A 23,245-nucleotide genomic window follows, 5' to 3' on the forward strand; every position below is an offset into this window, starting at 1 on the left:
GTAACAAACTTCGGGTGAACAGTAGTCAGTATTTGGCATAGCACCTTATACATAGTAACTGTTCAATAATGTTAAGAGAAATCCAATGAAGGAATCCTCAGGTCTGGGAAACTTTATCACAGTACAGACTGGCATTGGTAGTAGTAGTAGTAGTAGTAGTAGTAGTAGCAGCAGCAGCTACCAGGGTGATACCAGTCAGAATCTTTCATCTTCCCTCACCAAAACTGTTCAACTCTGCTTACTGGAAAATATTTTTCCCATGGAAAGAAAGACATGGATTTTCAAGGGCTGTGGTACCCATTTAAAACTAAAAGGAAGATGAACCTCTGTATGCTTGCTGCTGGGGAAAGCAATCATTGTTGATGTCTCCAAATTTACTGATTACCTCTGTTCTAACTGTAGTAAAACCTGCATATGAAGAATGAACAGTTTTCACCCATTTGGTTCTCAGTAGGGAATTTCAGTCTTTAGAAATGTCTCAAACTTGCCATTCAAGACTTGTTCACTGTTTCGGGGGGCCTGGGTGGCTCAGTGGGTTAAGCATCTGACTTCAGCTCAGGTCATGATCTCACGGTTCATGAGTTTGAGCTCCACGTTGGGCTCTGTGCTGACAGCTCAGAGCCTGGAGCCTGCTTCAGATTCTGTTACCTCCCCCTCTCTCTCTGCCCCTCTCCAGCTTGCATGCTGTCTCTCTGTCCCTCAAAAATGAATAAACATTAAAAAAAATTTCTTTAAATACTTGTTTACTGTTTATTTCTAATTTATGAAACAAAATTAGGGGCGCCTGCGTGGCTTAGTTGGTTAAGCATTCAACTTTTGGTTTCAGCTGAGGTCACAATCTCACTGTTTCGTGGGTTCAAGCCCTGCATTGGGCTCTATACTGACAGTGTGGAGTCTGCTTGGGATTCTCTCTCCCTCTCTCTCTCTGCCCCTCTCCCACTCGTGTTGTGTCTCAGAATAGACATACAAACTTAAAGAAAAATCTTATAAATTAAAAAAAAAAAAACCTCCAGCTAAGTGGGATATTAAATTGGAGAATTTGATACTAAAATAATATGGAAAAGGGATTTATCTTATTTTAACTTCATAGAAAACATCTATCCAGGATAAGGAAGATCAACTGGTATAACTTGGTCTTAATCAAAAGACATGCTAGCAAAAAGTTATGCCCCAATACTACCTTCAATAATGAACTCAATTCCTAGGCCTAAACCTACTCTTCAAATATTAACTTGGTAGGCATGATAATAAGTCCACAAACTATAGAAGGCAATCTCAATTAAATATTTTACTTCATTTTTTTCTCTTGGTTTTGAATAGGCATGAGAAATAAGAGAAATGCACTTTGTGTATGTCTCATTCATTTCTGTCGTCACAAAAAAAATGTACCATCTGTACAACAAATTAGGTACTCTGCTTCTGTTTTTACTTTAAAGAATTATCAAAGCCCTCAATTTTTTGTAAATTAATATATCCAAATCACATGCATTACAACATTATTTAATACAGTCAATAGATTCTTCAACATTTCATGCAGTTTAAGACAAAATTATTCTTTTTTTTTAAATTTTTTTTTCAACGTTTATTTATTTTTGGGACAGAGAGAGACAGAGCATGAACGGGGGAGGGGCAGAGAGAGAGGGAGACACAGAATCGGAAACGGGCTCCAGGCTCTGAGCCGTCAGCCCAGAGCCTGACGCGGGGCTCGAACTCACGGACTGCGAGATCGTGACCTGGCTGAAGTCGGACGCTTAACCGACTGCGCCACCCAGGCGCCCCAAGACAAAATTATTCTAAAAACCACAAGAAATCTCTATTAGCTTTATACTGAAATTACTGTGAAACACCAAACATAAAACATCCAAAAACTATTTATTAACCTCTACAGACAGCTATAAAAGCATCATAACCAAACAAAAATTTAAGTTATGATTCTAATTTGTAAGAGGTCAGCATTAAAGTTTGTTTACATTTTAAAGCAAATTACACTTTTAAAATCCTCTCTTCTCATATATACATACATACATTTAGAGGCCACATATTTAGGAATTAGATGTATTTATGGAAATTAACCAATTATACATAACATTTATAATTTCACAAACATAATACTACTGGAAATTTTTTGAAAAAATTCTGGCCTTAATATGTAAATTTAAAAAATAAAAAAAAAAACCTAAGAATAATTATTTTCCCTATATCTAATATTCTCTGTCAATGAAAAATATTATCAGCATTTATTCCTCTCATACAACTTCTACAAAAAAAAAAGTAATCAAAATGTAACATAAAATTATTTCTTAGTTACATCGAGAAGTCAAAGACACATAGAATCTAAACTTTCAGAGTAGTTAGCTATTCTCAAAAGTATTCTGGAAAATGCACTGAGCAATACGATTCAAATATAGCAAGTGGCTCTAACAGTTCACTAATGTATCAAAAGCTTAGAAAACGAATATAAAGTGTTAGTCTTTCTTTAAAAGGCTAATGTCTATTAACAGCTTAAAACATGGCACAGTAGGGGGTTAATATGTTGTTGTCTGAATCACTTTCATCAGTTTAAGTACCTATTAGTCCTTATTAGCAATGTGCTAGCAAGGTGCTATTGGTCTTTTAAAGTTTTTTCTGCTTCTTCTTAAGTCTATCTGGCCAGAAAGATTCTTTGGCAATAATGCAATAATTTGACAATTATGTTTTGAAACATAAAGTTTAGATTTTTTTTCCCTTTGGATTTTAGGGTTTCGAATGTTAGGTATTTGAAAAATGTTTTCTTTTAGGACTCTGTTCAAGATTTAAATTGCTCAGCACATCTGTATACCTAATCTTTTTCCATCTTAAAATTTTCAACAATATGAACATATTCTCCAAAATTTCTTCAGCAGGGAGAAATCAAGATCAGTCTTCTCAGAAACCAAAACAATTCACATGCTCTCCTAAGAACACTAACATAGAAATGAATACAAAATTAATGTTCACAAAGTAAAACTGCCTGTTTGTTCAATTAACTTAGTTCTAGGATAACCAAAAATTATTCTTTAAATATCACAAATTTATTGTTTAAAAACTGAAATTCAAATGATAAAACTGAAAAATATCTTCGTGAACCTAGTTTCAAGGACCAAACTGAATAAAATCTAAAATTTTTTTTAACAGTTTAGCATAGAAAAGTCATTCTGATTAGAGTGTAATGTAGTAATTTCAAAAAGTTTTCCAGCTCTGGCTCTACCAATAATTAGCTGAGTAATCCTGAACAAATTATCTACCTCTCTTTTCTGTTTCTGTTGAGGGTGGGGACGGGCAAATTGTTTTTCAAAACCTATGTTTTGAAAGACATAAATGTAGATACTTTTGCAAGCACAAAATATCCCTAGAAGGATACACACATACACACAAATGAGTAATGAGGGGCACCTGGGTGGCTCAGTCAGTTGGGCATCTGACTTCGACTCAAGTAATGATCTTGCAGCCTCTGAGTTCAAGCCCCACATTGGGCTCTCTGGGCTCAACGCTGAGCCTGCTTCAGACCCTGTCTCCCCGTCTCTCTGCCCCACCCCACCCCCAAAATAAATAAAAATGTAAAAATAATTTTTAAAAAATGAATAATGAAGTCGGGTCCAAGAGGGCAAAACTGGGTGGCTAGTGCACAAGGGCAGCAGACACATATTTCACTGAATATCTTTTTGTGCCTTTGGAGTTTTATACCATGTCTATACTGAAAATTGTTCAAAAAACTGTTCTAATGTATTTTAAAATATTTTAAAGGGAGATGAAGGGTAAGACACAGTTACTGTTTTCAAGAAACAATGTCACAGAGAGTAACTGGTTCATTTGACAATATTTACCAAGAGTCTTTTTTGCACCAGACCTCTGGAGAATGTGTCCCTGCCTTCATGGAGCTTATATCCTAGGGGAGATTCATGTACAACACTAGCCAGAGAAAGAAAGTCTAGTCCAAATAAAGCAATAATTAGAGAGCAGACTTCTGACACTCCTAATTTTCATATCACTACCCAGAAATCAGTGAAAACAGTCTGAGTTCCCCTAAAACAGATTTGCAGTAGCAAAAGGAATTGTGACAGAAGTAAAGAGAAGTTATTAGAAGCAGGAATAGTAAGAGACACATAAATAGCTGATATTACATGAAAGCAAGAGATAGAAAAAAATTTACAGTAAACATGAAACCAAGTTATCAACACAGTATAATGCAAGCATTCTCCAATTAGGGCCTCAGTTATACTGTAAAGATGTTTATTATAATCAGGTTTCTAGAGATCTCAGTAGACATATTTTTCTTTTTTTTTTTTTTTAATTTTTTTTTTCAACGTTTATTTATTTTTGGGACAGAGAGAGACAGAGCATGAACGGGGGAGGGGCAGAGAGAGAGGGAGACACAGAATCGGAAACAGGCTCCAGGCTCTGAACCATCAGCCCAGAGCCCGACGCGGGGCTGGAACTCACGGACCGCGAGATCGTGACCTGGCTGAAGTCGGACGCTTAACCGACTGCGCCACCCAGGCGCCCCAGTAGACATATTTTTCATAGGAAAAATGGTATTACTTGGTGTTAAGTTTTGTTAAGTTGTCCCATAAAAGCCTATTAAAGTATGTAAGTATTCAATGTGCATGAAACACTTTTGACAGCATACTATGAATACCATGTATGGTTCTTTCTAATAAAAAAATCAGAATTTCAACTTGGATACCAAGAATGCCTCCTAATTCATTACAGTGTTTGCCAGAGAAGTGGTGATCCTTTTACCTTATAGGAGGTAGGATGAGCAAATGGAATAGAAGGGCAGAGTCTGTAAGAACAAAGGGTTATTGGAATTTCAAGGCAAGATAGGTTATCTGACATTTCCTCTTCTTCCTCTTCTCTCTTCCATTCCCTCCTAACCAAAGAATAGCACTGAACTGGGACACCTGGGTGGCTCAGAAGGTTAAGTGTTTGACTTCAGCTCAGGTCATAATCTCATGGTTCCTGAGCTTCAGCCCCTCATCAGGCTGTCTGGCGTCTGCTTCAGCACAGAGGCTGCTTCGATCCTCTGTTCCCCCCTCTCTCTCTGCTCCTCCCCCACTAGCACTTGCGCTCTCTCTCAAAAAAAAAAAAAAAAAAAAGAGAATAGCACTGAAGTGCACAAAAAGAGTTGGGAGATGAAGGAAGACAGTGTTCTTCCTTACCTCTTACACAGAGAATAAGACCTCAATATAGGACACTGAAAATGGAAGGAAACAGGCCAAAGTTGAGCCCAAACAACAGAATTTACAAAACAAAAACAAAAACAAAACAAAACAAACAAAAATAAAGAAAGAAGAGAAGGCAATCTCTAGCCAGTTCCAGTAAAGGGGAATTACTCATGATACATAGGTATAATATAAAAATATAATATATAATATAAAATAATATAACATAAAAATCAGAGTAAGGATCTCAATTACTACTCTATTGCGAATAACATTATTTCAATTCAAGGGATTTAAACACTATACAAATTTTTTGACTTGTATAACTAAAATCCAGGGGAGGATCTGCTTCAAGGTTGTCAGATTCAGCAGTTAACATCATCGAGAAATTTCCCTCTGTATCTTCACTCTGCCATCCATAACACAAGCTTCCTCTCAAAGCCAGATTCTCCAGTGCTAAAGGAAGGCTGCCAGCCACGGAATACTTCTGTGCCAGAATTCTAAGCAAGAGTTCTGAAATGTACCTTGTTTAGACCAGCCTAAATTATATGTCCACCTGGAATTAATTCATCATCAGAAAATGGAATCTGATTGGCTAAAACCACTCAAAGGCCCACTACTACAGCTGGAGGTGAAGCAGTTACCCCAAACAACATGGCTAGGTGTATGTGGATGAGGATGGGGGATACTGACATGAAACTGCAGGCAGATTCAAAAGAAAAAACAGATATTGAGAAAAGAGCCACAGTGTTCACTACATGATGTTACAAATGAAGATCTAGAGTTATCAAAAAGTATATGTACAATACTGCCCATTTATAAGACAGAAAATCATTATAAGAATTATCCTTTTTACAAACAAAAGCCAAAGTTGACTCCTGACATTACTTTTATTTAATCTAATACTAGAAATGCCACAACAGTTTAAAAAGAGTAATACAGGGGCACTTGGGTGGCTCATTTGGCTAAGTATCGACTTTGGCTCAGGTCATGATCTGGAGGTTTGTGTGTCTGAGTCAAGCTCTGTGCTGACAGCTCAGAGCCTGGAGCCTGCTTCAGATTCTGCGTCTCCCTCTCTCTCTCTGCCCCTCCCCCACTCACGCTCTTTCTCAAAAATGAACATTAAAATTTTTTTTAAAATAAAGAGAGTAATATAAATATAGAAAATAAAAATATCTATTTTGAGACCTATATATTTTCTAATTCCAATAGGATATATAAAAGAAAATATAGGGGCGCCTGGGTGGCTCAATCGGTTGGGCCGCCGACTTCGGCTCAGGTAATGATCTCGCGGTCCGTGAGTTCGAGCCCCGCGTCGGGCTCTGTGCTGACAGCTCAGAGCCTGGAGCCTGTTTCGGATTCTGTGTCTCCCTCTCTCTGACCCTCCCCCATTCATGCTCTGTCTCTCTCTATCTCAAAAATAAATAAACGTTAAAAAAAAAATTAAAAAAAAAAGAAAATATAAATGAATAGAAACAAACTCCTGTTCCCACAGGTAGAGAAGATTAAGGGTATGTACATCTACTAGATTTTTAAACCTATGATGACAATTACAAAATTTATGGAATGGGTTAAAAATTAAACGTTATCAACAATAAATTAAAATCCTTCTCTAGAAATGCGAAACTTAAGAACTTAAGGTATCATGTATCAGAATGAACAGATATCACTATCTCGAAAAGGTATCTGTACTCCCATGTCCACTGCAGCATTATTTACAATCGCCAAGACATGGAAACAACCTAAGTGGCCAGTGACAAATGAAGAGATAAAGAAAATGTGGTACCATACGTAAGCTGGCCTTGAAACACAGGGTTTGAACTGCATGGGTTCACTTATACACGAGGTTTTTATTGATACAGTACAGTACTGTAAATGTATTTTCTCTTATGATTTTTAAAATAACATTTTCTTTTCTCTAGCCTGTTATTGAAAGAACACTACTTATAATACATATAACATACAAAATATGTGTTAGTTGACTGTTCATGGAATCAGTAATGATTCCAGTCAGTAGTAGGCTATTAGTAAAGTTTTGGGGGAATCAAAAGTTATAAGTGGATTTTCAACTGTGCAGTGTCCCAACCTCCACACTGTTCAAAGGTCAACTGTATATATACATATAAAATGGAATATTATTCAGCCACAAAAAGAAGAAAATTCTGCCATCTGCAACAACATGGATGGACACTGATGGCATTATGCTCAGTGAAATAAACCAGACAGAGAAAGGCAAACACTGTATGATCTCACTTTTATGTGGAATCTAAAAAACCAAACTCATTGAGATACAGAACAGATTGGTGGTTGCCAGAGTTAAGGATGGGCAAAAACAGGTAAAGGTAGACAAATGGTAAAAAAAACTCCCACTTATAAATAAGTTCTGAGGATGTAATGTACAGTATGGTTACATATAGTCACCATCAAAACAATACTGTATTATATATCTGAAAGTTGCTAAGAGAGTAGATATTAAAAAGCTCTCATCACAAGAAAACAAATCTATAATTATGTGAGGTAAGTGATACTAACTAAACTTATTGTGGTAATCATTTTGCTATACACACACACACATATATATATTAAATAATTATGTTGTACCCCTTGGATTAAACAATGTTATATGTCAATTATATCTCAATAAAACTAGAAAAAAAAACCCAAAAGAATTAACACAGTAACATAGAAAAGATGGTTTAAAAAGTAATATTGTTGGGCTTCGTTAGCCTCAGCTTCTGATCAACCCAGCACCAAGCAGGTTTTCAGGACCCATTACCCAGACCTCTCCACCTGCAAGTCTCCCCTCGCCCCCAAGGTATCCTATACAGAATGCAGCATCCCAGAAATGGACACTTTCCAAAGGACCTCCCCTTCCTCCAGGTAAAAAAATACCCTGGGTTGGCTGAGGCATACGCATTATTCTATACAAGGGAGAAGGAGGTGATTAAGTATCTGGTTAGGGGCAGCCACCTCATACCTCCTTTACTCTCTATCTATGGGGATGCTTGTTTAAAAAAATAACCAAAGGGGCGCCTGGGTGGCGCAGTCGGTTAAGCGTCCGACTTCAGCCAGGTCACGATCTTGCGGTCCGTGAGTTCCAGCCCCGCGTCGGGCTCTGGGCTGATGGCTCAGAGCCTGGAGCCTGTTTCCGATTCTGTGTCTCCCTCTCTCTCTCTGCCCCTCCCCTGTTCATGCTCTGTCTCTCTCTGTCCCAAAAATAAATAAACGTTGAAAAAAAAAATTAAAAAAAAAAAATAAAAATAAATAAAAAAATAACCAAATAACTTAATTTTTCTACAATATGAAAAGTAAATAAAAACAGTATTATTAGAGTAAAATTAAGAAGTCTACAAAGTTTTTGAAAGGATATGAATCAAGAAAAGGAACTCTCATACAATGCAACTGAAATTTTAAAATGGTACAAATGCTTTGGAAAACAGTTTAGCATTACCTAACCAAGTAGAACATTCACATACCTCATGACCCAACAATTCCATTCCTGGATAAATACCCAAGAAAAACTCTCATATACCATTACCAAAGACATGAATAAGAACACACACAGAAACACAGTTAGTAATGGGAACAATCCAAATGCCCACTGATAGAAGAATGGATAAACTGTGGTATTATCACAATTAAATAGGACACAACAGTCAAAACAGATGTACTGCACTGAAATGTAAAAATACAGATAAATCTTACCAACATAACAATCAGTAAAAAATACTAGGTCTCAGAAGATATTTTTCTTAAAAATTAAAAAGTAACTAAACAATATAATTCCTTAGCAATATACAAATGATAAAAGTATATAAAATAAAAAAGCAAGATAAATTCACTGGCCACTGGTAACTGATTCAACATCCAGCCCCTCTCCTATCCCTGGAGGTCAGGGGATGGGACCAGAAGTTCCAACTCTTTAATCACTGTTGGTTCCCTGGCAACAAGCTCCAACCTCAGGTTACCTAGGGGCTTTTCAAAAGTCATCTCCTTAACACAGAGAAAGACCTTTGTTGCTTTCTTCAGTAAGGAAATTCCAAAGTTTTAGGAGTTCTGTGTCAGGAATGGGAAGGGGGACCAAACATGTATTTCTTATTATAAATTACACTATCACAGGACACCCAAGGAGCTTTTATTTATATGAATTATATCTATTAATGTTTATTCTATTAGAAATTAAAACTAAGAAAATTTTAAAATATTTTTAAAATTAAAAAAATTAAATATATTTGTTAATTCACTTAAATGTTTCACATTTTTGCAAATTTTTTAAATGTCTGTACTAATAGAAGCATCTACATTTTCCTATCTTCTGCATTCAGTCTATTGCAATACCACATACCATATAGCCCCTGGAAAACTCCACTGTACAACTGTGAGCAAAAGAAAGTGAAAAAGGCAATGTCTCAGTTTTACTATGAAAATAACTTATCTTGCAGACACACTGAAAGGGTCTCAGAGACCCCAAGGGCTTCCTGGACCATACTTCGGAAACCACTAGTCTAGTGAATTGAACAGATAATATATGTTTAGCACTACCTTACCAAAACTAGTAACAGACAAATGCTTTGAGAACACAGACAAGGAAACACTCACTTTGGAGACAGACAGGGAAACTTCTACAGAGGTGTTACCATTTGATCTGAGACTCAAGTCCTTACACACTAGACCCCATAAGAACTGTACGCTCTCCCTCCTACTTTTTGGTGTATCTCCTACCCCTCTTCTTCTATCTCACTTGGTTGCTCCTCAAACTAACCAACCTTGCTCTCTTTTTTAAGCCTTTGTATTTACTATTTCTTCAGTCTAAAAGGCTCTTCCCGCATACATCCCATGGTATCCTTGCCACACCTGGCCATCCTGAAGGTTAAAGGAAAGCTCTTTTCATACACCTATAATCCACTCAGGGCCCACTTCTTGGGAAATTCTGCCTTACACTAGCTGTTATACATGTGTATTAGGAACTATATTTAATAAAGCATTATATGGTAGCATTGTTTATAAAAGTGAAACACTGAGTGGGAAAAAAAATCCCTACATATCCATCAAGACAAGAATGAAAAAAAACCACACTAGTACATTCACACAAGAGAATGAATTAGAGCTACATTTCAACATGAGTAAGTCTCGAAAATAGAAACATGAATATGCATAAAAAGCAAGTAAGATTTCTACAGTTAAATAGGAGTATTTAATAGATGAGTATTTATGAATTTATGAATATACTATTTACAATTTTAAATCTCTTAATTTATATTTTGAGAGCTAACACATGATTTAAAATTATAAGAATTTCCCCCATCCTGGTCTTTCCTTCAGTTGTACAGCTTCCCTTCCAGGAGATAACCAATATGACTAATTTCCTGTGTATCCTTCCAGATATATTTTGTTATATAAAGTTAAGTTCACAGAACAATACTATAATATGGCTTATATATCTCCAATATAAATTAAAAGTTTAAAAAATATGCATGGAAATAAAAAAAATTTCAGAATAAAAATTACTTATAGGCAAAGAGGGAGAGGAACTGACTCAGAAAGGGGCACTTCAAATGTGCCGATAGTGTTTCATTTCAGGTTTATTATATTTCCTTTAGATTTGTTTGTATACATGAAATAATTATTTTTCTTCATAAAAGAAAACATGAAGAGCATCAGATTTGAGAAGGTAGTTTGGTGTCAGATGGAGTAAAAACATACTAAAATAAGACATTCATTCTTTTTTTTTTTTTAATGGCCACAGATTCTTTTTTCTTTTCTTTTTTTTTTTTTTTTTAACTTGGTTTATTTTGAGAGAGAGTGTGTGAGCAGGGGAGAGTCAGAAAGAGAGGGACAGAGAGCATGTCTCAGGGAGACATGCTGCCAGCCCAGGGCTGGACATGAGGCTCAATCCCACGACCATGAGATCATGACCTGAGCCAAAATCAAGAGTTGGATGTTTAACTGACTGAGGTACCCAGGTGCTCCTCATTCAAAAATGAGTCCAAAGCTCAGGGTAAAGCTAGAGATTGGGGATTTACATAAAGTAATACTTGAAGTTCTAAGAATAAATATTCAGATACATGTACACTGCATAACTTAAAAGCACACATTCCTTAAGGACTAAGCCCAAAACTTGCTATTTTTAGTTTCTCTGCAATACCACCTACTGCCCGTAAGATTTCAATTTACCAATATCCCTACTATTTATCTTAGATTAAAAAAAACAAAAAAACAAAAAAAATCAAAATAACCTGGAATGGGTGAGCCTATTTTTGTCAGTAAACGAACAATGGGCAGTAACACACATATTTAATAGGTATGAATATTTATGAATTTATGAATAGTTATACTATTTAAAAGTTAAATTTCTTAATTTATATTTTAATAGGTAACACACACACCTACCTCTACTAAATTAGAATAAAGAGAGTGTTCTAGTTAGTTCTAGGTAAACTACAAAATCTTTCTTTCTTTATTTTACAGAGAGAGCATGAGCTGCAGAGAGGGGCAGAAGGAGAAAGAATCTTAAGCAGGCTCCATGCTCAGTGCACAGCCCTCTGCAGGGCTTGATCCTACACACCTGGGATCATGACCTTAGCCAAAATCAAGAGTCAGACACACAACTGAGCACGCAGGCACCCCAAAACCTTTCTTGATCGAATATTAATAATTAAAAATTTTATAGTTGGGGCACATGGGTGGCTCAGTTGGTTAAGCATCCGACCTCGGCTCAGATCATGATCTCATGGTTCATGATTTCGAGTCCCATGTCGGGCTAACAGCTCAGAGGCTGGAGTCTGCTTAGAATTTTGTGTCTCCCTCACTCTCTGCCCCTCCCCTCTTTGCACTCTCTCTCTCTCAAAAATAAACATACATTAAAAAAATTTTTTCTTCTACAGTAGCCTCCAAGGGCTTCTATAGTAGCCATTTCATAGTTTAAAAAATGCTATAAAGTGTTAACTTTTAAACAAATCCTTGATATAAATGTATTTATTTTATTTCTCTAATAAAAGTACTATCCAGGGGCGCCTGGGTGGCTCAGTCGGTTAAGTGCCCGACGTCAGCTCAGGTCAGGATCTCGCGGTCCATGAGTTCGAGCCCCGCGTCGGGCTCTGGGCTGATGGCTCAGAGCCTGGAGCCTGCTTCCGATTCTGTGTCTCCCTCTCTCTCTGCCCCTCCCCGTTCATGCTCTGTCTCTCTCTGTCTCAAAAATAAATAAAAACCTTAAAAAAATTTTTTTAAATAAAAAAAAATAATAAAAAAAATAATAAAAGTACTATCCTGACAAGCCTGTGACGGTTGTGATTACTTAGAGCTGTTTTGTTGCTCTTGAAGTTAAACTAGAGTATTCATGAACTTTCCTCATCTCAAAGTCTCTCACTGTTATAAAGTAAACTTCTGTTTTCAGATCCTTGAGCTGTTCCCCTTCATATAATTGACCTCTTCTCTAGTTTCGTCCATTCCTTCACTCAACTGACAAGTATGTATTAAATTCCTACTTTGTGAAAAACAATATATTATACACTACCCCTCTGGTCCCTAAAAAGGTGAGAAGAACTACACAGCCTTAAGAAAATCTTTGTATATCTTGACATAATGCAGAGTCCTTAGAACTTAACATCCTAGGTTGGGATATCAAAATACAATACTGTACCAGTAACCTAAGTGGAAATACATTTCAGTAGACGAGAGGTCTTCAAAAGTTTCATAGAGTGTAGACATTTTTCAGGCAATGGATGCCATACTAAAAGGATGCCATTTAGTACTATTTAGAAGCTGAGCATCATTCAGTCAAAAAGTACATGCTTACCTTGTTCTGATAACCTTTACAGACAACCTCTGAGTCAGAGCATTATCTGTGTATACATATACACACATAAGGTTCCCTAAGATGCTTCTTTAGCACAGGTGAAAGGATCTCAAAAACAACAATGAATAGGGAACTCAGTTAAAAACAAAAGATAAAGGAGGGTTTGGAAATAACTATAGTTAGCATTAGAATTGTTAGAACATTGCTCTTTGGTCTCAGCTGCAGAACAAGGGAGGGGACATCATCATTTGGAAAACACAGCAATGAGACACACAAGCTGTGACCCTGCTACAGCTCTAAGGCCTACCACCTTCAGAAGTCAATCTGTGGCAAATGTGGCTGTCCTGCCAAGGATAAGAAAAAGTATAACCGGAGCGCCAAAGCTAAAAGCTGAAATACCACTGGGACTGGCTGAATAAGGCACCTAAAATTGTATACTGAAGATTTAGGCATGGATTCATGAAGGAACACTACCTAAACCCAAAAGGGTAGCTGTTGTGCCATCCAATTCATCTTAAGGATTTCAATGATTAATAAGATACATGTTCTGGTTTTTAAAAAAATGTAAGAATGTATTTTGATACTTGTGGCGAGTCATTTATAGATTTTAGGATAAGGTATCTCAAAAACTCACTCCCTTGACTACTCTTCCCTATAATAAACTTTACAAAAGTGCAGTAAGAGTGAAACTGGCCTTGTTATATTGTGTTAATAATAGTGACAGTATTTTTTAAACTGTTAAAAAACAAGGTCACTGATATAAACAGATTTTGGGGGAAGTAGAGCATCACTGCCTCAGCTATTTTATAGAAGGATGACCATTATAAAGATCTACAGATGACTCAAAAACACAAGCTTCATATTCCTCCCTTCTCTCTCTGCAGCCTATGAGTGAACAGGACAACTAAAAAACAAATTATCACAATTTAAAAGAAATCAAGTTCCACAGTCTATCCAGCTAATTGGCAAACATTCATCTTTACGTCCTCTATCCACATTGTTTGTATGTCTACAGAATGGTGATGATGATAATAATGACAGCAGTTAACATATTAAATATTTACTAACAATCAGGCTTTTGGGCCAAATGCTTTATATGATTACCTTACTTAATTCTCTTAACAATGTAAGAAAGATATTATCTATCATTAACCCATTTTTCAGCTAAGAAAACAGTGGGTTTTTAAAATATTTTTTAAATGTTTATTTATTTTTGAGAGACAGAGACAGAGTGTAAGTGGGGAAGGGTCAGAGAGAGAGACACACACACAATCTGAAGCAGGCTCCAGGCTCTGAGCTGTCAGCACAGAGCCTGACATGGGGCTAGAACTCACACACTGTGAGATCATGACCTGAGCCAAAGTTGGATGCTTGACTGAGCCACCCAGGTGCGCCGAAAACTGTGGCTTTTAAAGATTAAGTAACTTGCCCAGGGTCACATATGTAGCATGTATTAAGTGGAGCCTGGGACTCCATTTGTTTAACTCCAACTGCAACAATAAATAGCTATAGTAACTATTACACTGTCACACTGTAATTCAGTACCTCCCCACTGCTTATTACATCAAATCCTTACAGACTAAGGTTCCATTCATTCATTTGTCCACTGAAAAGACTTTTGTCGCGCATTTATTATGTATCAACACTATACCAGGTGAATTAGCCATGTAGGTTCTGAGTGAATCTGCTAAATAAACGATCTCTGAATCATTCATATCATTGATGTTATTTAAAAATCAGGTCTACTTGGGCAAATAAGACAGCATCATAATAGTAAATATATTATGGGAATGGAATTCTGAAATCACACATCCAAGCATTTATATTCTTTTTCTTTAAATTTTTTTTAATTGGGGGGGGGGGTAGGAGGAGAGGGAGAGGGAGGGAGGGAGGGAGGGAGGGAGGGAGGGAGGGAGGGGAAGGGGGAGGAAGGGGGAGAGAGAGAGAGAGAGAAAGAATTCCAAGCAGGTTCCATGCTCAGCACACAAGCCTGATACAGGGCTCAATCCCACAACCCTGGAATCATGACCTGAGCTGAAATCAAGAGTTGGAAGCTCAAAAAACTGAGCCATCCAGGCGCCCACCCGCCCCCACCCAGGCATTTATATTCTAAGGGATGTGGATTAGTTATTATTTTTTTCTTTTTTTTTCTGTTGTGGACTAGTTATTATTAACAAAATTTTCCAACCTTGCTCACTACAGGTTTTCAAAATTTCCTACCAAACGAAAAATGCAATGAAGACAGAATACATTCATTCATACTCTCTCTCTCTCTCTCTCTCAGGTCAAAAGATCTTTCATTTCCACATTCAACTTATAGAATAATATAGCTTGTGTTGGGAAAACCACAGTCATGAGTGGCCTTAGCTTTCTCTCTTTCCAGCTTGAAAAGACATCTGGTTGCCAGCTGTGTAGTTCCTGAAAGTCACTGCTTGCCAAGTAGTTGGCAGAAGGTGGCAATCCTGAAGATTGCTAACCACCTGCAATCCATTTTGACACTGCCTTTGACCACTGCTTTGGAGAGCTGAATATATTACAGAGATTCCAAAAGGAGTTGGCTAAACTTCAAGGCAAAAAGTTGGCCATTTTAGCTGAACTTAACTTTAACTCAAAGGGGATATGATGTGGGAGAAGAGAAGATAAAAAAGCTACTAAAGCGTACAGGAAATTTACAGGGCTATGTCCTGAACCTCTCCTAGATATTGTCCACCATACTTCTACCCATCTTTACTTTAAATATAAGAAGTATATTTCTCTAGAGCTAGAGGAGGAAAACTACATCTATGTCTAGGCAAATATGTGTCATTCCTATTTTTTACTTTTATGTCAGTATAATATATATATTCACTATACACACATAATGTATGTCAATATATTATATACATTATATATGAATATATATTTAACAACATGGAAATTTTACTTAACTTGTATGTTGTTTTTATGTTTGCTGTACCTAGTATATATGTGTTATACACAGTTGTATATCAGAGGTAAAGGTATAAAACTCAGGAAGGTGCCAGAGTTTCGGAAAGGTGCTTGCTTTATATATATATATATATAAAAAAAAAATCAATACAATTTCCCCACTGATTCATGATGTAAAATTCTATAATCAAGGCTTGTAGATTTGTAATTATGGTATGTCAGCTACATTTAAACAAGAGTGTTAAAAGATTGTTAAAGTTAAACTAACACAATTGCAGTGTGAATTGTCCTAGTCTCATTCTAATCTACTGGTGTCACTTTCATTTAATCAGAGGAAAACTATGGGCCAATGTCAGTGCTATTTCCAATGCCCTAACATTCTTTGTTCACATTGGATTTTAAGCCATTACCAATCCAAAATGGTTATAAAAAGATATATTTAAGAAAGTATTTTTAATCAATTAATTCACTTACCAGTGGGCTAGTTTAGCAAACTTTATCAAAAATAGGTTTTATGTTAAATGGATGAAAACATTTTGTTTCTGCAGAAGAATTTCTTGAATTTACCATAAATCTAGTAAAAACATTTTATTTTCTCAACACAAATCTTATTTGGGAACTTACAGGAGACATGTCATTGAGCTGAAATACCATATCAACATTTAAAACATCAAGCCTGTATTTTCTTCTACTTTAGTGAAAGTAGTATTTTCTAAATCACTAACAATTCTAACAATTCTAAATCACTAACATTTTCTAAAGTATTTTCTAAATCACTAACAATTTAAATTAATACAGAAAACTACTCTGGCAAGGACTCCTATTTATAGGACACAGTTAAGGACTTTTTAAAAAAATATTTTTAATGTTTATTATTTATTTTTGAGAGAGAGAGAGAGGGAGTGAGTGTGAGCAGTGGAGGGGCAGAGAGAGAGGGAGACACAGAATCTGAAGAAGGCTCGAGGCTCTGAGCTGTGAGCACAGAGCCCACGAACCTCAAGATCATGACCTGAGCCTAAGTCAGATGCTTAAACTGACTGAGCTACCCAGATGCCCCAGTTAAGTTTTAATTTGAGCAAGGTAAAACACTGGATTCACAGTTGTAATAGCAAATAGCTTCCACATAAATCATGGCACACACATAACAGTGCTATGTTAGTTGAGGCACTAATCCAAATCATCCTGGTTTGCCTGAGATTTTCCCACTATTAGCACCAAAGGGTCTACATCTTGGACACCCCTTAGTCCCAGGTAAACTGGGACAACCGATGCTACCAAGACATCAAGAAAAGGGAAGAGGAAGGGGGAACTTTCAGTTCTGCACTGGAGAAAAAGAAAATTGGAGTGGTATCTGGTAACTCCCTGCTAGGGCTGCTAGATTAGCTGTGGCCCAATAACAGATACCAGTAGGTTGAGCAATCCACCTGAAACATGAATCTGTACCTTTAAAATGCTCCTGCCAGACTCAAACCTAACAACGAGTCACATGTGAACAAAGGCTGCTGCTGCTCCAAGAAACTGCATGCATCTCTCAAAGCCAGAATTAGCTCTGGAAAAACAATCCTGTTACTTGGAAGGGAATATTTAGGGATTCCTCAAGTCAGAGGTTCAGTACCAAGTTAGGCTCATTGCCGTCTCTTACCTTACAAGCCATTCCTAGTAACTGGACTCTTTCCTTGTTCACAGGGATCTAACCTCTCTTTTAAAATCTATCTCTAGCAATCAGAACCTTTCCATTTGTTACCATGAAAGATAACAAAGTTTCTTCAGGTCTAGGGTACTGTGAGTGTTCTGCCTGTTTCCTTAGGGCTAAACGAATGCCCTTGAAACTTGCTTCTAGTTTCCTAATGTGGCTGCCATCTCTAGACCGCCGTCACCATTTGGCCAACATGCTGAAACTCACAGTTTTCATTTATTGATCTCTCTGTTGCCAAATACCACCATCTACTTATTGCCTATTTCCATAATCTCACAACATTCCACCTCCCTACTCAGATTTCTTCCTAAAACCCACTACAGGGAACTTTTGGATCACCTGAAGTAGCACATTGATTACAGACACTAAACTAAGGATCCACCCTCCCTAGGCCAGTCCACCCAAACTGAACTCTAGGACTAATACCTAGAATATAATTCTAATGGCTCTCAATTCCTGGAGAGAAAACTGAAGGAATTGGGAGACATGAATGACTTTAAATGTCTTCTTTCAAATAAAAGTTGTCATTTGTTTTTTTTTTAATGTTGTTTGTTTTTTTTTTTTTTTTTTTTTTTTTTTGAGACAGAGCATGAGCAAGGGAGGGGCAGAGAGAGAGGGAAACACAGATTCTGAAGCAGGCTCCAGGCTCTGAGCTGTCAGCACAGAGCCTGACACAGGGCTCGAACTCATCAACCTCGAGATCATGACCTGAGCTGAGCTGAAGTCGGGCACTCAACCCACTGAGCCACCCAGGCACCCCTAAAAGTTGTCATTTCTGAAGAGAAATGAGTCTATGAGCAATAAGCATCTCACTAGAAAAAAGGTGCTGGAAAAGAAAATGGTTTTTAGACCACTGCTTTAAAAAACCAGTGAACAGGGGCGCCGGGGTGGTTCAGTAGGTTAAGCCTCCAACTTTGGCTCAGGTCATGATCTCAGGGTCTGTGACTTTGAGCCCCAGGCTCTCTGCCATCAGCACAAAGCCCGCTTCAGATCCTCAGTCCTCTTCTCTCTACCCCTCCCCAGCCTGCACACAAGCGCACACTCTCAAAAATAGTTTAAAAAAGAAAGAAAAGAAAGAAAGAAACCAATGAACCAAATCCTACTCACAAAACCAAGAACATATCCAAATCATGAAACTAATCAAGTCTTTGAAACTAAATTTAAAGAGAGAAATGCATACCTCTTATGACTTTTTTTTTTTTTTAAGTTTATTTACTTTGACAGCAAGCAGAGCATGCAAGCAGGGAATGGACAGAGAGAGGGAGTGAGAGAGAATGTCAAGCAGGCTCTGCACTGTCAGCACGGAGCCCAATGCAGGGCTTGAACTCACAAATCGTGAGATCACAACCTGAGCTAAAATTAAGAGTTGGACACTTAACCAACCGAGCACCCAGGCACCCCTTATGAAAAATTTAAATATACATAGAGAAGAACATAAAGAAGCTCATGATCATTCAGCCACCAATTATTAATATGTTGCTGTATCTGGATTATCTACTTTTTTCTTTACTGAAGTAAAATGTAGAATTTAAAAAGTAGAACACTAAGACAAAAGATGGAAAGAGTCACAGAAAAATAATTTTCTGGCAAAAAAATAACAGAAGAGAGATCAGGAACAACATTTATGGATTTAGATGGTTGTCTACCAAGGTAAAATATGAGTAATGAACAATCAGAAGTTACAGGTTTTTTTAAAAGAACATATCTCCTTTCAGTAGGAAAGGGTAGCTCATTAGAAAATCCATGGGAAAAAAATGTCTGATAGACATTTCCGTTAATTTATAACCAATCTGAGTAAATATGTACATTTTAAGTAAAAAGTAAATTATGAAGGAGTTCCACAAAAATGATAAATTTTTTGTACTGAAGTACAAGGAATCAAAATTAAAGTCTGATAATGCTCTACTAGTGAAATAAACTGAAAACCAAACCTTATTTCCAAGCAGTTTCCTTAAGTATTTGGCAATTTTTGAGAGCCTAAAAACTGAGCTTATTATCTAAATGGGTGTATTTTCTCTACAGTATGTATTATAAGCATATAACTACTTGAACTAACTTTACAAACTAGTATGGATCATTAGGATAAGAAATGACAAGGCGTGGGGCGCCTGGGTGGCGCAGTCGGTTAAGCGTCCGACTTCAGCCAGGTCACGATCTCGCGGTCCGTGAGTTCGAGCCCCGCGTCAGGCTCTGGGCTGACGGCTCAGAGCCTGGAGCCTGTTTCCGATTCTGTGTCTCCCTCTCTCTCTGCCCCTCCCCCGTTCATGCTCTGTCTCTCTCTGTCCCAAAAATAAATAAACGTTGAAAAAAAAAAATTAAAAAAAAAAAAAAAAAAGAAATGACAAGGCGATATAGGTAATTAACCGAAAACTACCTCTAGGAGTCATTTTTCGTGACTCTTGGCCTAAAGAACTCTCCACTATACCCTGGTAATTCTGCCAAATAGATTTACTAAAACGACCTAACAAATCTGGCAAAAATGAACAACGGAAGGTGAGTGATAGTGCAAATTATTTACACTTTCTATTATACATGTCAGTTCTCCTCCTATTTCACACATTTAAAAAAATACTCTGTTTTAGAGCATTGTAGCTTTAGTTGTAGATCAGAAACTTTTCCCTGTTCTGTTTTCCTGCTTCTTTTCCCTGTTCTGCCATTAAGTAGCACAAATTTAGTTTTTCCATTTTAACTTCACTAAACCTCAGCTTCTCACTTCTCAAACAGGAACACACACAATACTATTAGTTAACATTTACCAGCCACTGGCTACTTGCCACATGCTGTGTTAGAACAGCACAGCAGGTGTGGGTACTAACTCCATTTTACAGATGAGGAAACCGAGGCACGGTGCAACGTCATGTATTCAACAATAGGCAACAACCGGCAGAATCCAGATCTGAACCCAAGCTGTCTCACCTGAGCAAAGGCTGTGCATTTAACTACTACTCATACTACCTTCTTACTGCCTTGACAGTAAAGCTTCTAGGAAAGTACAGTGCAAAACTGTACTAAGCCTCAGAGGCAATGCACCTATTTAAGTGAATTTATCCTTCCTTTTGCCTTGCCCTTCCTCTGGTGGCAATAACAAAGAGAGGAGAAGTGGGCGAAGAGGAAGAAGCCAGAAGGCTAGGAGTAGACGTTTGTTTCTGCTGCAAAATAAGCTGCTACTTCAGCGGGCTGTTTATCTTTTCTCTGGGAATGCCTCATCAAAAAGTCTGGTGTCCCTGGGTCTGAACCGTGAAGGTCTAAGAAGCACTGAAGGGTCTAACAGCACTCAGCGCTACGGGCCAATTACAGGACTGGCCTGCCCTGCCCAGGCGAGTTATTTAAACAGCATCCACAGGCTCTGGGCGAGCTTCGGGGAAGCCGACGGGGGAGAGTCAGGCCGCAGAAGTTTGAGGACTGTACTGGAAGTTCATGTCCCAGTTCTCAGAGGCTCCGAGTCCCGCCTCTCCGGGTCACAGGGCCCCAACAAGGCCTCATTTTTTGATGAGGGCTGGGCTATCGGCGTCCCCTCTAAACTTCAGAAGGGGCTTGCGTGTCCACCTGAGGGCAGGCAATGGACTGAATCCGCCTCCCTCCAGTCAACTTGGGCAGGGAGACCCGCGCGGTGACCCAAACCGGCGCCCCCTCCGGCTGCGGGGCGCCGCCCCTCCACCCCCCTCGCGGCCGCTCCCAGGGCTCCCCCACCGCGGGCTCCCGAGGGGCGGGTCCGCGCCGACCCTAGTCGCCCAACGGTTCGGTTCTGGAGGAGAAAGGCAGGGGGAGGGGCGTGTCCCGGCTCGCGGGCTCTGGCACTGAAGCGTCCCCGCCGCGTCCTGGCCCCGGCCCCGGCCCCGCCGGCCGCGGAGCCCCAGGTGAGGCCTGGAGCCGGGAGCCCGCCTCAGGCCTGCGCTCCGCCCGGCCTCTCGGGCCGCCATGAGGCGAAGGAGAGGAGGCGCTGACGTGTGCGCCGCTTGCGGCCCCTTACCGCTTCACTACGCCGGTTTTGATCTTGATTTGTCTCACGCGAGGATCGGCCATGATCCCTCGAGCGCCGCGGGAAGGAGGGGTGGAGAGCCGGCGTAACCGTGGAGGAAAACGGCGCGGAGGAGGCGGTAGTATCGGCGTAGTGGACGCGGCCTGGCGCGCATGCGCAGACTCCGGCGCGGCCCTGCCCCCCGGGCTACACCGAGGGGCGGGGTCGGGGGTAGCGGGCCCAGGCAGGTCTCTCGTCTTACCTGCTGTCACCCGCCTCCACCCACTTTCCCCCTCGTGGAACACGCCCTCTCCTGCTCTCGTCTGGCTCGGACAGCCTTCCTTTTAGTGTGTGAACAGTCCTTCTTTTAGTTTGGACACAAGTTACACTTTTCCCGGTGTCCACAGCCTGGGCGTTGTGGGAAACTTCAGTATCTCCCCAGGTAGATTGGTTTGGCTATAACATTGCTTTGCGAAACTATACGTTTAATGTATGGAATGACCTAAAATTTATATTAAAGATATTTTCGGTGTCATTATCTTGTGTCAAATGGGGTAATGTATGTTTAATGAAATAAACTACTGTCATGCACGCAGTCGAGAAAATCTTGGCCCTCTACGTCAGATCTTTGCAAAACATGTTTGTAGGTATGTACCTCACAGAGGCAATGGCTGTAGAACTTATCAAATAATCATCACTTGTGTATCTTAAATATTCAACTTTCAAAAATGTGTGCGGCATACAAAAGCTCGAACTTCGTGGTCAGACAAACCAAGTGACTTTGGAGGTTCCACCGTATAATAGATGACACGGGGCACATAGGCCACTTAATCTCGCTGCTGAGCCCCATTGCCTTGTATGCAAAATGGTAATGCCCACTTTACAGGGTAGATACTCAGATTAAATCTCAGTACCTGACGCATAGTGGATGCTTAACTTTTGACTCTTGTTTTATACTTACAAATAACATGTCTGTTGCATAAAATGAAATGCACCTCCAGTCGGCCTCTTTCTGATGGAGTCTCCCAAGGAATGCAGGGCAAAGCCTCCTTTGTTTTCTTATTTCTTGGTATCATCCTTCAAAGACTTCTACCTGATTGTCTTTTCTGTTCCCAACACTTTATTTCCTCATTCTGGCTTTTCTGGCTAGGTCTGGAATACTCTTCCACCTTGCTAGTCCAAGACCCTTAGATTAAATCCAAGATCAAATCCCACCTTCTGGAGAAAGTCTACCATGACTGACCCCTGCCTGCTCAATGCTGCCTGAATGCATTTGAATCACCCAATATTATATTTTATTTTTGGTATGTTTCTTTAACAAAACGATTGTTTGAGGGATGCCTGGGTGGCTCACTCAGCTGAGCATCTGCCTCTTCATTTTGTCTCAGATCATGATGCCAGGGTCGTGGGACTGAGCCCTACATCAGCCTCTGTGCTGAGCATGGAGCCTGCTTAAGATTCTCTCTCTTCCTCTGCCCATCTCCCCTATTTGCACACACTCTTTCTCTGTCTGTTGCTGTCTCAAAAACAAACAAACAAACAAACAAAAACCCTATTGTTTGAGTACTTCATGAAGTTGTGCTTACTCTCCTAGTTGGATTAAAAGTATTTTTAAAAATTTTTTAATGTTTATTTTAGAGAGAGAGAGCGCGCGCGCGCGCGCGCGCGCACATGAGTGGGGGAGGGGC

General features: G+C 39.0%; 1 protein-coding gene and 1 pseudogene across 1 annotated transcript in view; one reads left to right on the plus strand and one right to left on the minus strand.

Moving 5' to 3' along the window:
• TBCA (tubulin folding cofactor A) overlaps positions 1–21,707 on the minus strand; it is a 77,938-nt gene extending 56,231 nt beyond the window's left edge. Inside the window, exon 1 of the mRNA XM_030323532.1 lies at positions 21,570–21,707. Coding sequence (XP_030179392.1) covers positions 21,570–21,622 — 53 coding nt within the window. The 5' untranslated portion in view covers positions 21,623–21,707. The remainder of the gene's footprint in view (positions 1–21,569) is intronic.
• On the plus strand, positions 86–13,530 carry LOC115513410 (annotated as a pseudogene).
• Positions 21,708–23,245: the final 1,538 nt, after the last annotated feature.

The sequence above is a fragment of the Lynx canadensis genome, chromosome A1, assembly GCF_007474595.2.
Source record: "Lynx canadensis isolate LIC74 chromosome A1, mLynCan4.pri.v2, whole genome shotgun sequence".
NCBI classification, from domain to species: domain Eukaryota; kingdom Metazoa; phylum Chordata; class Mammalia; order Carnivora; family Felidae; genus Lynx; species Lynx canadensis.